Genomic DNA, 16244 nt, shown 5'->3' with positions numbered 1-16244 from the left:
ACTACAACTTCGTAGAAAGGGAGGATCTCGGAAGCCTTGCCAAGTCTTCATCTCAGGCTCTCCAAACTTACTGCTTGGTCTACCAGCTGATCTTCCTTTGCCAATAAAATCATCATGAAAAGGAGGCAGACAATCATGCTCCGCGTCTCTGGGTGAGGACTGGGGCTCCAGGCGTCAGAGAGCACACTGACCCAGTTGACTTCGCACAGGACAGACCCCAAAAATAAGAAGCAGCTCTTAGGGCTTCCTCGTTCCACCTAAAGGGAAATGAATTCAAATCAATGTTTGATTGAAGATGTGTATAAATCACTGTTTACTAAATTGTATTTTAGAAAATAACTTTTTTCCCAGATTATAAAAATCATCTATAAATCCTTCCCCCAGAGATTTAGACTTAACATTTGTCATATTTTTTCTTCCATGCTCAGTGAATGTGTACATTTTTCACCTTATTTAGAGTTCATTATTTATTACACGAATTCTTTTTTTCTTTGTTATTTTTTTTTGAGAGAGGGAGGGAGGGAGAGGGAGAGAGTGCATGAGCAGGGGACAAAAGGAGAGAGAGAGAGAGAGAGAGAGAGAGAGAGAATCTTAAGCAGGTTACACACTCAGCACAGAGCCTGACACAGGGCTCAATCCCACGACCCTGGGATCATGACCTGAGCCAAAATCAAGAGTCAGATGCTCAACCTACTGAGCCACCCAGGTGCCTCTATTCCACTAATTCTTAATAGGAGAGGAGTGACCTTCCCTAGCTCTAACCAGACTGCCACGGTCAGTCACCAAAGTTCAGGGGAGTCTATTACAGCCCTCAGATGTGCTAGGACAGGTCAAAGACTGAGATCTACTAGCCAGTGGTTCCTAAAGCTGATCATACATCAGAACCCCCCCCCCCCCACTAAAGACCCACTAAAACACAGACTGTGGGACCCTGCTGCCAAATTTTATATTTCCTAAATCCAGGGTGGGAGCAGGAATTTGGATTTTTAGTAAGTTTCCCGGTGGTACAGACACTACTGGTCCTAGGACTCTACTTTTAGACCTACTATAACAGTGTACATAATTTTTATACTGCCTTTTTAGTGTAATGTTATGTTATAAAAATAACTCCACAACATTAGTCTTTGTGATTTTTGATGACTTCATAATGTTAAATCCTATTTAAAATACATTAGGGATTGGTAGGAGGGGTGGTAGATATATTTTAAAGTATATAATCAATGTCAGAGTTCTATCTTATTAGCCCATTTCAACAGTCTGTTTACATTTTTTTTAATGTTTATTTATTTTTGAAAGAGAGAGAGACAGAGCACGAGCAGGGGAGAGGCAGAGAGAGAGGGAGACACAGAATCTGAAGTAGGCTTCACGCTCTGAGCTATTAGCACAGAGCCCGACGCGGGGCTGGAACTCATGAACCGCGAGGTCATGACCTGAGTCAAAGTCAGACGCTCAATCGACTGAGCAACCAGGTGCCCCTCAACAGTCTGTTTAAAATAAAATGTGGCTGGCTATAAATTTTTCTGTTTAAAATGAAGGTTAAAAAGCTCTACTCCATTTATAAAATCACAATCAATGGAACTTGGTAATGATTCATGCCCTCCCATGACTACCATCATTGTATCATACTAACCACTTATTCTTTTCCCTTTTAGAAAATGATTCTTCATCCTCCTAATAACCTCTAACCTCACTCTAAACCCTTCAAAAAACATCCCTTCTAAGGCCAGCAAGACACATAGAACTGAAAAGCTTCCAGCTTCTGGGCAGGTCGGGGTCATCTATCATTAGACTAAAATTCCTAGAGGCACAGAGTCTAGAGCATCCCTTCAGAGACTGTTCTAGTTTAATCTGTCACACAGCTGAGGCTGCCCTCTTACTTAAAGCTGTATTACAGCTCTTTAAACAAACATTTTCTTCCATGTTCGTAACAGTGACAAATACATACTTAGGACCTGTCTCAGATACTAAACCTAGTTACAAAATCATTCCTAACCTTTTATCTCTGAGACAACTGTCCTCAGCTTTCCCTGGAGCTCAGCCACAGACAAGTGGCTGACAAGAACATCCCGGGTGAGTCTCCGTGTGCAGCACAGAAGGACTGCAGTACATTTCACTACTGCCGCGAACCACTGTGGACCTGCAGTAATTAAAGCACTTAGGGTGTCCCAGTAATCAATTGACATTAAGTTAAGAGTGAACACAAATGAGGGGCGCCTGGGTGGCGCAGTCGGTTAAGCGTCCGACTTCAGCCAGGTCACGATCTCGCGGTCCGTGAGTTCGAGCCCCGCGTCAGGCTCTGGGCTGATGGCTCAGAGCCTGGAGCCTGTTTCCGATTCTGTGTCTCCCTCTCTCTCTGCCCCTCCCCCGTTCATGCTCTGTCTCTCTCTGTCTCAAAAATAAATAAATAAACGTTGAAAAAAAAAATTTAAAAAAAAAAAAAGAGTGAACACAAATGAGCTAGTGACTATGAATAAATGGAAATGACTGTAAAAAGCTAAGAAGACCAGATTATAACAGGTTTTTAAAAATAGCAACATAAGAGGGGTGCCTGGGTGGCTCAGTCAGTTAAGCGTCCGACTCTCAATTTCGGCCCAAGTCGTGATCTCATGGTCATGAATGAGATTGAGCCCCACATCAGGCTCCTCACTGGGCGTGGAGTCCACTGAAGATTCTCTCTCCCTCTCCCCTTCCCTGTGCGTTCTCTCTCTCTCTCTCAAACAAAAAAAAGAAAACTATAAACTTAAGAACAACAACACTGCCTGGCTGGTAAGTAACACCACTGTGGCTGTTTTTCACAACTATTGCTTCTACTGCTAAAACTCACACACACAGATTAGCATTTTTTCCAGGTCATTTCAAGTCTTTATACGATTATGATGCATCATTGGCCGTTACAACGCACTTCTATCTCCTACAACATTATTCCCTTATGTAACTGCTTAAAGAAACTAATGGCTTGAGTACCAATTACATTTTGCTCTAATAGAACATTTAACAGTATGAAAGTCTGGTGATGCTATCCTAGAAAAATATGCAAACCCAGAAACACCAAGATTGAGCATGACGAAGTCATTAAACTATGTACTCATCGAACAATATTACTAAAATCTAGGGGGTGACAGCCATATGACAGACAAAATCTTTCTCTGGGTTTAAAAATGGTCCTAGAAGTGTTTTCCAATCACCTGCTCACACAGTGAAACGATTTCCATGGGAAGTCACATGCTCCACACAAGCACCACACAGGCACACAGAAAGCCCACACCGCAACTGTGGCTAAAAACCATTGAACAGGCTGCTGCCCAGAAGCCGGGCTGTGCCACGGGGAGTGAGGCTTACTTTGAAGAAGGCCTCCATGAGCATCTGGTCAGGGTGCAGGTCCCTCCACGGGAGCTTCTGGTAGGCACTATGGAAAGCGTACAGAATGAACTCGGGCATTCTGGGTGCTGTGCATGCTTCACAGTAATGCAGCAGGTGCAACCTGAGGGCTCCATCATCACCTGGCGACAGCTTATCTGAAATTGAAACGGAAAACACAGCTGAAGACATTCGGGGTTATCTTTAAAAATAAACAAATTAATACAAAACAGAAATTTGAACTGAAAGTCTAAGACCTAAGGTTCTCTATATTTACTCACTTTCAAAGATTTTCATGTGCCAGGAAAAAAAAAAACTGATGGCAAATTACTAACAAAGACTGGTATGTAATTACTCACTTGGGTAACTGGAATAAGCAGCTGGGATGTGGGAGAAAGTAGGGCGATCAGTGTTTCTTTAAAACTTCTAACTATTTGGCTTTTTAACACAAATACACTCGCATAACCCCAACCACTTCCAGGTACCCCTTTAGTCTGCTGCCCTCGGCATATACGCAGTCACTGGCCTTAGCACTTACTCATTTGGCACCCCGGAGGAATCTAATACCCCTCAAGAAGAAATGTGCCACATGACTAAAACTTAACCCTTGGTGCGGTAAAACTAGATTATTGCTGTCACTCAGCCAAGTTAGTCTAAAATGACACTCCTGTGTTATCACTCAGTATTATCATCACTCAGTATTATCATCACCAGTATCAATTACTACAGTGCCCTCAAGAGTTCATGGCAATGTAACCGGCGTTTCGTCTAAAACAAAACTTTTCAGACTTTCTGGTTTTATGAAAAGGAATGAATGGAGTCAAAGAAGAGAGAGCCACGCACAACAAGAACAGAAACCTGATGATGTTTCTTAATAGCGGCTTTTGAAAAATGACAAATAAGCATCAGCCCACGGTACCAATCAATTTATCATTTCTAACATGCCTGTGCCCTTGGTTCGCATCCTTACTTTATTCTGAATCATGAAACACTAACATGTTTTTAACCTCTTAAGACAAGGTAAGAGTAGCATTTGTTCAAATGTGAATAAAAATAGTTTTGTTTAAATAAGTACGGATATGTAGGTACAAGACGTCTAAAAGGTAATCTCTTAGGACAAGACTGAGTTTCTAGTTCCAGCCCAGACACACCTAAGTTCTGTGAGCTCAGATAAATTCATTTTGCTTTTTGGGTCTTCATTTTCTCACAAATAAAAGGAGAGAGCTGGTTCAGAAGACCTCACTAAAAGGCTACAACAAAATACTTCTTCCTGCTTTGCACAGTGCTGTTTCCTCTCCTTGAACTCAGCTACCAATTCCTGATGTTAGCCATGTACCCTCCTGTACCCAAGCTACTTTCTTACTTTATATACACAGGCAAGAGCCTAAGAGAGTACTTGTCCCTTATACTAAGAAACCAAATATATACAGCCTTTGTGATTATAATTTAATGCTCAAATCTTTTTGATGATGGTAAGAAGAAGCCAGAAGTCTATCTTTCCAAAAAAAACAAAAACAAAAAAGTGAGTACTATTAGGATTTCATGCGTTACTCATTGAACCCATACTTACCAAATAGACACTGAACCTACGGCACTGCCCAAGTCTTGTGGGGATAAAAAGAATGTTTCTGTGCCTAGAGCTTACATCTTACAGTGGAGTCAGAAAAAAAAAATTTTAAGAGATCAGGCATATACATAAAAGATCAATAAAAAATACTGGATGGATACATCTAGGCAACGGAATGTTGTTCAGCATTGAAAGGAAATGAGCTATCAGACCATGAAAAGACTTGGAGAAATCTTAAATGCATAATAGTAAGTGAAAGAAGCCAATATGAAATGCTACATAATGTATGATTCCAATTATTTGGCATTATAGAAAAACTAAAACTACGGAGAAAGAAAAAAAAAATTCTCCCCAAGAATTAGTGGGTGGGGGGGAGCATAGGCAGAACTGTAATGGTGGGTATGTGTCATCATACATTTCTCAAAATCAACAACGTACAACATCAAGAGCGAACCCTAACATACACCATGACTTTGGGTGATAATGATGTGTCAGCGTAGGCTCATCAACTGTAACAAATGTACCACTCTGGTGGGGGGTGTTGATAGTGGGGGAGGCTATCCGGGGGGTGGGGGGGGGGGATATGGGAACTTGCTGTACTTTCTGCTCAATTTTGCTGTGAACCTAAATCTTTCTATACACGTGCACGTTTTTTTAAGGACTGGATGACATATTAAGTCTGTGACTAAGTGCCACACAGACACATGGCGGCCACAGAGGCCACGGCAGCCACAGAGCTACACTAGTCAGAAACGGCACGTGCCAGTCGGGCCGTGGCACCTTCAGGACTCACTGCAGTGCCTGAGTGGAGCCAACAGCTGAGCACAGAGCTGGCCACTTCTGCCCACCGGGGGAACACTCCGTGAGGAATCCTGGCCCAGCGCTCGCTGCTGGGCTGGCCAGCCCTTTCTCGGAGCTGCGCCTGGGCAGAGGCACTGCTCTTCCTTCCCATCGCCTTTCACAGGTGTTACACCTGCACGGGCCCTGAAGGCGTTCTTCGCCCACTGCCGCTCCTCTCCCTCCTATCTTCCCAGGTACCACCCCAAAAAGATCCCAAGTAGCCTTCTACCCCACCACGGTGTCTGCTCCTGAAGGACTCAAACCATGAAGATGCACTATGAAGATTCAGAGGCAGAAGAGAAACACGTGTGTACAAAAACACGTGCAGAAGAATATAAAGGACCCGAGGCTTCGTCCAGTAGTGGAGTCAGCATGAGCAAGTACAGCGAGGGGAGGGCCAAGGACATCGGCGGAACGGCGTGTCAAGCAGTATGGCTGGAGTGGAAGGTTTCCATAAGGAAGCCATTGCACAATGCTGAAGCGCACTGGGCCAGATACATCTGAATGTTGGGCAAAAAGACGACACTTAAAAGTTTGGAAATATGAATATGATAGGACATAAATACTGTTTTCAGGAAATAATTAATCTATTCAATAGGCAGGAACAGAAACTAGAATGAGAAAAACAGGAGGCAACCGCAAGAATCTGGGTGGAGTGGAACAAATGTCCTTATAAACCTCCCAATATAAAACATTTGGATACAGTAGGTAAAATAAAACATCTTTGAAAATGCATAGCTAGGTACACACAGCGGAAGACAACAAGGCCAAATGCGGGTGGCCAGAAGCAAAGAGAGCCCAGGAAACGTAAGTCCTGAACAGACACCAAGACCTCAGCTGCATGCCGAGGGGTCTGCTTCTGCAGGGCTCTAATAGCATGAGGAGTCTCCCAAGGCCTGTGCCCTCACCGAGAGGGCAGATCAAGGGAAGAAAGGAACCTTTTCTCTGCCTTCACCTGGACTTGGAGCGGAGGAAACGGGGGGGGGGGGGGGGGGGGAAGCTGTTCGTGGTAACTGGGCACACCTACAAGCGAGTCTGGGGTCTGACTGCTTATACCTGTGTAGTGAGAGAAACCGCAGGCTGAGGAATCATAGTTCCAGATGGAACAAATGAGGATCTTTTCTGGAAGACACACCCTCATCCTGGTCTTCATGGAATTTCTACAGAGAAAATCTCTCTAAATATGGGCTCACAATACGAAATTTAAAAATATACACAGAGAGGTGCCTGGGTGGCTCAGTTGGTTAAGCATCTGACTCTTGATTTCGGCTCAGGTTGTGATCTCACAGTTTGTGAGTTCAAGCCCCGTGTCACCCTCCACACTGACAGCACAGAGCCTGCTTGGGATTCTCTCTCTCTCTCTGCCCTTCCTGCGCACTCTCTCAAAATAAACAAATAAACAAACAAAAAGATACAAAAGGAGGGGCACCTGGGTGGCTCAGTCGGTTAAGCATCCAACCCTTGACATCTACTGGCTCAGGTCATGATCTCACAGTTCTGAGATCGAGCCCCAAGTGAGGCTTTGAGCTAAGCATGGAGCCTCTTTGGGATTCTCTCTCGCCTCCTTTCTCTCTCTTTGCTTCTCTGCCCTTCCCCCACTTGTGTGTGCACACGCACACTTCCTCTCTCTCAAAATAAGTGAACATTTTTTTAAAATACACAAGGAAACAAGCCTCTAAGTATGAGAATCTAAAGGAACATCCAACTGTAGCATAAGCCAGGTGTCCCCAGCAGGGACTTCAGATAATTACTACCGCACACAGGTCATAAAGCAAAGTATGTTTAAACATTTCAAAGAAATAACAATTAGAGTTTTAAACAAAAAAAGAAATCAGATGCTATCAAAAAGAAACAGGGTAGATTTGAAAAACAAATACAACTTCTAGATACTGAAATAAGAAACTCAAAGCTTTTTGTTGTTGTTGTTGTTGTTGTTAAGCAGGTTAGACAGGACTGGGGAGACTGAGTACACTGGAAGAGAGACCTCAAGCCTTTGCCCAAAATGAAGCACAGAAAGAAAAGATGAAAAAGGAGTTAGAGGCAGAGAAGAGAGAACGAGGTTCAACACGAGGGCCAGAGAGTATCTGAAGAGAACGGCTGCCTATTTGCCATGGCTGGCGAAGCTCGGAGCTGCCTTACAAACAACGTATGATGTTACAAACTTCATGCTAACCAGTTGTATCAGTGACCGTCTTTGGTCAAAGATGACTGCCCCCCGACTAAAATAAAATTAAATAAAGTAGGGAAAGCAGAGGCCAAAGATTAACCGAATGACTAAGGGAAAAAGTGACAGCCAACCAGAGACATAACGTAACCTCCTCCTACCTTTAAAACTCTCATGCAATGAATCAACACAGTCAGTGAACAGCTGCACGATGCTCGAGGCCACCACAGCATCACTCTCCAGCCAGGGGTAATGTCGTTGGCTGCTTCAAATAAAAGAAACACACACTTAGAAATGAAAGCACCATGACTAAATTATTCTAGGCTCCAGTCTAGGGACCGCCTATGTCCTAGAGAACACTGTATTCCGTAGCCCAAAGACACATTTAGACCAGTCTAACAGCTGGAAATTCCGGGAGGCTCATAATATCAGCCATACAATTTAGTTTCCTTCTCAACGTTTATTCCAATGCAATTAAGTCAGAGATGTGTTACCTACATAAATTAACACCTTTTTATACCTAATTTACACCCTGTGTATCTTGGTTACATTTCAAATGTCTTAGGTATATGCCGCTAAGTGGCTTCAACAGTTTTCTCTACCCAAAACATGAAAAAAAGAAAAAAAAAATCCACATAACAAAAAAGATGACCAAAAAGGGACAGGAAATAACCAAAGGAAAAAACTCTTTACATGATCATTTTAGTTTCTGAACTGGGTCCAGAAAGTTCAATATCAAAATAAATCCCATTAATTCTTCCTAGAAATAAACAGCAGTCTGCATTACTGCCAGCAGTCTTAGAATCTGTGCAAAATCCTGAAGCTTGTAGATTAAGGATAGTTCTCTAGCAAAAGAAAAGATCCAGAACCTTTTCTATTTTCCTCAATGAGCCCCTGGAGCAGCACAGGTTAATACAAAGATCTGACATGGAAGTCAGAGCCTTGAGCTCTGCTCTCAGTTCTGCCCCCACTGGCTGTGGAACTGGAGTAAGCCATTCCTGTTCTCTGAGTCTTGGGAATAGATCAATATTTGTGAAGGTACCTTAAATACTGAGATATCTAGCACTGGCGTAATGTTAACAAGCTCCCGACAAGTTCATGTAGCTTTGTCTGTATGCCTTTCGGGGAAAAGACTCATAAGGCAGCTACCTGCATGTGAGCAGTTCTACACCTCTCGTTTGAATGCTCACAACACCATGTTTTCACTTAATTGCAGAGCTCACGTTAATTCCCACCCAGTAATTCGAAAGCCAACTTACTTCCAAAAAATAACTGAGGTACTGGATAAAATCAAGTTACTCTCATATTTTATAGTATCGTATTATCAAATTCAAATTCAAGAGAACAATTTTTCCAAAATTAAGGACCAAAATTTATTCAATGTCTTCATTGTGGAGAAAAAGGAAATGAGTGTCCAGTTTTGCTTCGAAATTAGTATTAAGATAGTAACTCTGATCGACCAGACTAGCAATTCCACTAACAGAAAATGTCTTAAGTTCCCTTCATAAGGAAGCATTTTTTATGGGGAGAATGCAAACTGGTGCAGCCACTCTGGAAAACAGTATGGAGGTTCCTCAAAAAAATTAAAAATAGAACTACCCTACGACCCAGCAATTGCACTACTCTGTATTTATCCAAGGGATACAGGTGTGCTGTTTCGAAGGGGCACATTCACCCCAATGTTTATAGCAGTACTATCAACAATAGCTAAAGTATGGAAAGAGCCCAAATGTCCATCGATGGATGAATGGATAAAGAAGAGGTAGTATATAAATACAATGGAGTATTCCTCGGCAATCAAAAAGAACGAGGTCTTGCCATTTGCAAGTACATGGGTGGACCTGGAGGGTATTATGCTAAGTGAAATTAAAGACAAAAATCATATGACTTCACTCATATGAGGACGTTAAGACACAGGACAGATGAACATAAGGAAAGGGAAGCAAAAATAATTTAAAAAAAAACAGGGAGGGGGACAAAGCATAAGAAACTCATAAACATGGAGAACAAACAGAGGGTTACTGGAGGGGGTGTGGGAGGGGGGATGGGCTAAATGGGTAAGGGGCATTAAGGAATCTACTCCTGAAATCACTGTTGCACTATATGCTAACTAACTTGGATGTAAATTTAAAAAAATAAATTAAATAAAAATTAAAAAAACAATAAGGAAGCATTTTCTAAATTTAAATACGGCCCTACATAAAAAATCAAATCCATGAATGCATCCCTTATACCAAAATCCCCTCAGAACTTTAAGTCTATAAATTTCAAAGGAATTTGAATACCTGAAAAACAATTTACCTTTCATTGTCCTCTAAAACCAAGATCCATGGCTTAAAGAGCTGGATGATTACTGAATGTAGGGATCTCAGCACTAAAACAAAGCAAAATTTTTAGAGACAAGAAACAAGCTCATCCTTTGTCAATTATCATTGGTAACACTAAAAAAAATCTACTTCTTCTCATCTATATACTCACAAACCTATGTTGATATGCAAACAACATGTTTCTTAATAACTAAGTATGTCTGTTTGTGTTTTCATTTGCTGCAATGGAATTTCTTGAAGAATTTTTATCACAACACAGGGTCATGGATAATTTTTTATTGCGTATTTTTTAACGATAAAAGCTTAAATATTCAGAACCCTTTCCTGAGCAAGATAAAGAACAGGAAGAAAGAGTTAGAGACTGAAACTCATCTCCTTGCACCCTGCTCTATGAAGGAGGGGCAGAGACAAGCTGAAGCAGGCACCCCTGTGAGGGGGAACAGAGGTATGACACATAGATGGGTTCACACCTACACTGCATATTTCCTGTTTCTTCTTCTTGACACTCAGATATTTTAATTTTATTGCTAAGATTTAAATCTCTCCATGTGTCTATTCAAGTCTCCTCTAATGGAAGATCAGAACACCCCACTCCTTGTTGCACTAAAGGCATGTTACCTGCTTTGCTGCTGGCAGATGGGTCTTGAGCCAAGCAGGCCATTTCTGAGTCAAGCAGCCTTTTAACAAGATAGCCCAAGAGTGTCTTCATATCAGCCATGTAAGGACTCCATTTTGAGAATAAACCAAAGCTTTTAAAGTCCAATGTGGATAAGCGAAGCTTGTAAAAAAAATTTGAGAGCCACTGTATCGTCTCCATTACCTGGAAGAGAATGACTGGTCAAAGAATCCTCACCCAATGTCTACTTTCAGCAGCTACTACAGAGGACTGTGACAGAGGGCTCAGACTTTGTAACACAGTTGCAAAGGTGTTTGCATATGAAAAGTAAATCGGCAGATTTCAAACTCTTTTTCTAAAGCAGAGGAACCATTCTGTCCAGTACATTCTCACATGGACCCATAGCACATAAAATTGACGAAATGAGGAGCCCAGCCCCATGGGACACCGCATGAAAATCTGACCAAAGGTGCCAGGGGTGTAAGCTTAAGAATCGGATGGGTTAAGGTGGTGAGGGGAGGTTTAACGGGGCGGCCTGGGCTGCTCCTAAATGGATGGGCAAGAATCAGACTCTGAGGTGTGAGAGAAAGGCAAAGGGGGCATGGGAGGAAGCAAGAGACAAAGGAAAACACAGGGCTCTTAAAGATAATCCATAAGAGTGCAGCTTGTTAGATATAAATTTTGAATGTGTCCCAACTGTTTAAAAACTAGGGGAGGAAACAGAAAAGAAATGCAGAGACATAAACTTCAGACACCAAAAGCTACACACCTGCTTATCGGACAAGAGAACATCTGGAGAGCTTTGAAGCACGGAGCTCTCGGCAGAAGCTGCCCCCTGCTGGCAGTTTGGGGCACAGCAGCCCAGGGCTCTCAGAGTGGCTTTCCAACACTCCGGGCTCAGCAGCTGCTCCGCGGAGCCTTGTGGGGCGGGAAGAGGACAGCAAGTTAGCATCTTTCACAAACTAACTTTTTCAACTTGAATCAAAGAACACGTGTACTTTACAAAGGAACGAAATTTTGGGGCGCCTGGGGTGGCTCAGTTGGTTAAGCATCTCACGGCTGGTGAGTTCGAGCCCCACGTCAGGCTCTATGCTGACAGCTCAGAGCCTAGAGCCTGCTTCGGGTTCTGTGTGTCCCTCTCTCTCTGCCCTCCCCTGCTCACACTCTGTCTCTCTCAAAAATAAAATAAAAACATTAATGGGGCGCCTGGGTGGCTCAGTCAGTTGAGCGTGCGACTTCAGCTAGGTCATGATCTCATGGTTTGTGAATTCGAGCCCCGCGTCGGGCTCTGCACTGACAGCCCGGAGCCTGGAGCCTGCTTCAGATTCTGTGTCTCCTCCTCTCTCTGCCCCTCCCATGCTCGTGCTCTATCTCTCTCTGTCTCTCAATAATAAATAAACATTAAGAAAAAAAATTTTTTTAATAAATAATATAAAATAAAATAAAAACATTAAAAAAATTAAAATTAAAAACAAACCCAAAGGAATGAAAATTAAATAAAAATCCAAAACAAATTCATACAGATCTATGGTGAAGAGGCCGCAGTAATGAGAACCTATTCAAAGAACTGTCCACCCGGACACTTGACTTTCCCTCTTGACTTTCCTGGTTCCTAGTGACTCTGCTAGGAGTGAGCATAGCCGGAGTCATCGGGGCTGGAATCCAGTGTTGGGAGTGGGGAATCCTGCCTACCAGCCCCTACCTGGGGAATGGTAAAAGTGCCACTCTCCTGGATGAAGCTGTGAGAGAAACAGCAGTAACAGGACAAGGGAGACTGGGTTGCAGAATGGAACCTCAGAGTCTAGGCTCTGTCCTCGTACTTACTCCTGAAACTCCACTCCCTCAACAGGCAAAACCTAAAGCAACACCGACACAGCATGCAAAACAGACACTACAGACAGCACTGTGCTCCAGGTAAGTCTCACACCCAGAGGCCAGGACTCAGACCTCCTCAGGCCCTTCCCACCCAGAGATGGCATGAGGATCACGAGGGACAACCGAGGCTGGTATATCTGAGGGGAGAGATGATAAGGCAGCTGCAATATGGTGAGCGAGAGATGTCTAGGGAACAGTGAAGGGTCTGTGGGGAATGGCTACTGTGGTCCGGCTCCTGGGGCAGAGCCCCGGAATCAAGTTACAGGTGTGGGAGTCAGGCACACCTAGAAGAGGGTAGTGAAGCCAGGGAAAACAACGGGCATGCCCACAAAGAAGGAAAATCATAGAAAAGCAAAGGATAGAGCCCCGAGAACAGCAACACCCTCCCCAGGGAGGAAAGGGAAACCAGGAGGCTAGAAGTCATAGAATCTGACAGGGGTGGTACTGTCATTCCTAGGCTTTTAACTGAATTACTCTTCCTGGGAAGTATAAATTTCCTGTTAAATGCAAGTCAATGGTTGCCTGCACACACCGTTTACAATTCCTTAAAAAGGTTTCGGGGAAAAAACCCACAATGTATACTTGATCAAATTTTGAAAATTTAGAACAAAAATTAGTTATGCAAGTATGGATCAAAATCATACAAACACCTCTCCTGCAACTGGCCTCCACAGGAAACAATGAAAGCTTGAAAATGAGACCACACGTTTCAGTATTTCTTCAGATAGTCCAATATATAAAATCATTAATCTATTCATTAAATGGTTTCTATGAAGTAACACAAAGATTTGGCATGAAGCAAATCTTAGTTTTCCATTACACCTATAAACTATCTGAAGTTTGCACAAAAAAAGTAAATACTATCTCATTTAATAAACTTCAGTAAAATCCCTGCCTAATGAAATTCCCAAAATAAAAACGCTAACAACTTTTACTCCTCTTGTAATCTCCAATACTCCAGTGAAAAATGCAGGGCGGTGGGGAGATGGGAGAGTGGGGCTGTGGAAAACTGAACACATCTCAGTCCCTTGGCGAATATAAACACAGTCTGCCATTACATATAGGTAAAATTTACTCGCAAACAAGCATGAGTCAAAGAATTAAGGGGGAGGGAAACCAAAATGTATCCACTATTTGGACCTACAGAGAAACCGACTGGCACCTTAAACATATTGCAAAGAAGCAACTTCCTTCTCTCACCAAATCTGCAGTCAACAGAGGAAGCAGGCGCATGTCTACCCCGGCCCAGTTCAGGACGGTTGCAAAGTCAAGGGAAAGAGGTGGGTGCACGACTGTGGACCCCAACACCACGTACTAAGTGCTGCCTTATTGAATCAGGACCCATCCAAACGTTTAGGACAATCACTAAGACAATCACTGCCCTCTTCTACAAACAGCTTTCGGTTTGTCAAGCACTTTAGGTAAAAATTAGCAATTCTAAACTCCTGCGTACTTGTCTTATTTCTACATTTTTAGATGACATCCATAGAATGGTAAATGTCACATCAAATATTCGCTGCAATCTAATCAGTCACAATTAAAAGCCACTTACTTTGCATCAGCAGCCTGAGAATGTCACTGTACTGGTCAGGGAACTGGTAGAGAAGAAGGTAAGTCCAGTGCTTACAGAAAAGATTAAAAGGCATCAAAATATCTTCATCTGGTTCAAGGCCCCAGGCAGTAAGTGCCAAGTGAATGGACTCCAGAAGCCTGGTACGATCAGACAGAGGAGGTTTAGTGGCGTTTAACCATTGCTTAAGATCGAACTAAAAAGAAAAAAGAAACAAGAAGCAGTTTTACTGACACGGGGAAGTTAGCTGAAGTGGAGAAGATGATGTGCAAACTTAAAGTCAAAGACCACTGAGCATTTGGCTTTTTACAAAAACTGAAACTAGAATTTATAATCAAGTACTGAGCGGAGGTCAATAATTAACAGGCACCCGGGAGCCTCCATCTCTGCGCTCTGGGCCACAGGGACAAAGCTTTCTCGGTTCCGTGTGCTTTTTTGTATAGTAAACTTTTGGTTAAGTTTTCCCTCCTAGGCAAGAATCCACACTCTGCCAAAAAAAAGAGCAGCCACTTAGGCGACCGTCTCCATCTAAAAGAGCCATGTTTCTGTGTCTATGGCAGTTACCTATCTCAGTTAATAAAAATTCAGGGTGTGGTTATCTATCACCTTCCAGAATTCCCAACTATAAAGCCTGTTCTCCCCCATTACAGACTGAAAGCAGTCTCTAGGCCCTAAAGAAAAATGCCTAGGTTTTATGATTTATGGATGTCAGAGAAATACAATTGAAGGCAAAATCACTAAGGCTCTGTAATTCTCAAGTGGCAAAGTAAATTCATTGCCTAGGTCTCAGTTAATATTCTACTCAGAATGAGGACAAAGGCAATTTGTTTATATCTGGCTTATTCCAAATATGAGAGACTTTGATATATTACAACTCATTTATCAAACACATTTTCGGCATAAATTCAGGATATAGTCAAAAGAAGGATGCACTAAATTACTATTATGAATATTTCAAAGCTGTACTGTTTCTAAAGGGCTCGGGAGCAAAGTCCTTTCTCTACTATGAGGAATAAGACTGCCCTACACGACACAACCACTGCCCCCACACGGAAAGGCTGCTTGAAGACGATACAAAATGCGGAAAGGGTCTACCTGGAAACAGAACTCCAGGGGGCCTTTCATTTCTACAGAGCTGAAACGACACTAGATCCTACGTTTCAGTGATGGCATCAGCACGGAATCACATCTCACCTTGGTCAGCAGCATGAAAATCATATCACTGTTGTCCTCACTTAGAAACTTCACCACTTTCCCATAGAGCTGAATGAACTCCGCAGGTGCAGCATTGGGAGTGAAGAAAGGGGACAGGAGAGAGCACAGCCTTCTATTCTTCAGAACGGTCTCAAGTACTTTTCTGCATTCTGACTTAGTGCCACTGATAAACACCTTGAGAGAATCAGAAAGGGAAAATGTCACCAAATTCTCCCCTCCCCAACTTTTATTTATACAACCAAGTTTTAAGGGCTAGTGTGTAAGGCAAACAGAACGTTTTCTAAATGAAAATGTGGAACAATAAAAAAAAAAAAATCTAAAATCATCACAGATAAACCTAACACTTTTAATGGAAGTGATATTAAAAATTCTGGATAATCCATTAATTTGATTTGGACAAGTCATAGAGAATTTTTAAAAGATTAAAATATTGGGATAATCTGAATCCAGAAATTTGCAAGGTGCCTACCATGATTACTGAGTATCAGCATTTTTTTTTTTTAATGTTTATTTCTGACAGAGAGATACAAAGCACGAGCAGGGGAGGGCAGAGAAAGACGAAGACACAGAATCCGAAGCAGGCTCCAGGCTCTGAGCTGTCCACACAAAGCCTGACATGGGGCTTGAACTCATGAACCATGAGATCATGACCTGAGCCAAAGTCAGATGATCAACCTACTGAGCCACCCAGGCGCCCCCACTAAGTATCAACA

The 16244-nt window shown here is 42.6% G+C and overlaps 1 protein-coding gene across 2 annotated transcripts in view; it reads right to left on the bottom strand.

The window, feature by feature from the left end:
- The window catches only part of EPG5 (ectopic P-granules 5 autophagy tethering factor), a 110045-nt gene that overhangs the window by 19156 nt on the left and 74645 nt on the right, over positions 1-16244 (bottom strand). The window contains exons 30-37 of one of the 2 annotated variants that reach the window (XM_047086311.1): positions 15511-15705; positions 14299-14512; positions 11641-11789; positions 10874-11075; positions 10230-10302; positions 8090-8190; positions 3340-3515; positions 72-257 (exon numbers count right to left, since the gene is read on the bottom strand). In XM_047086311.1, the coding sequence (XP_046942267.1) occupies positions 72-257; positions 3340-3515; positions 8090-8190; positions 10230-10302; positions 10874-11075; positions 11641-11789; positions 14299-14512; positions 15511-15705 (1296 nt within the window). Of the gene's footprint in view, positions 1-71; positions 258-3339; positions 3516-8089; positions 8194-10229; positions 10303-10873; positions 11076-11640; positions 11790-14298; positions 14513-15510; positions 15706-16244 lie in introns of both variants that reach the window. The other variant, XM_047086310.1, reaches the window with a different exon arrangement.

The sequence above is a fragment of the Lynx rufus genome, unplaced genomic scaffold (assembly GCF_022079265.1).
Source record: "Lynx rufus isolate CCGP_SWC_20201006 ecotype Redwood Valley unplaced genomic scaffold, mLynRuf1.p SCAF_20, whole genome shotgun sequence".
Lineage (NCBI taxonomy): Eukaryota > Metazoa > Chordata > Mammalia > Carnivora > Felidae > Lynx > Lynx rufus.
Note: the sequence above shows the minus strand (reverse complement) of the source record. Positions and strands in the feature narration are given on the sequence as shown.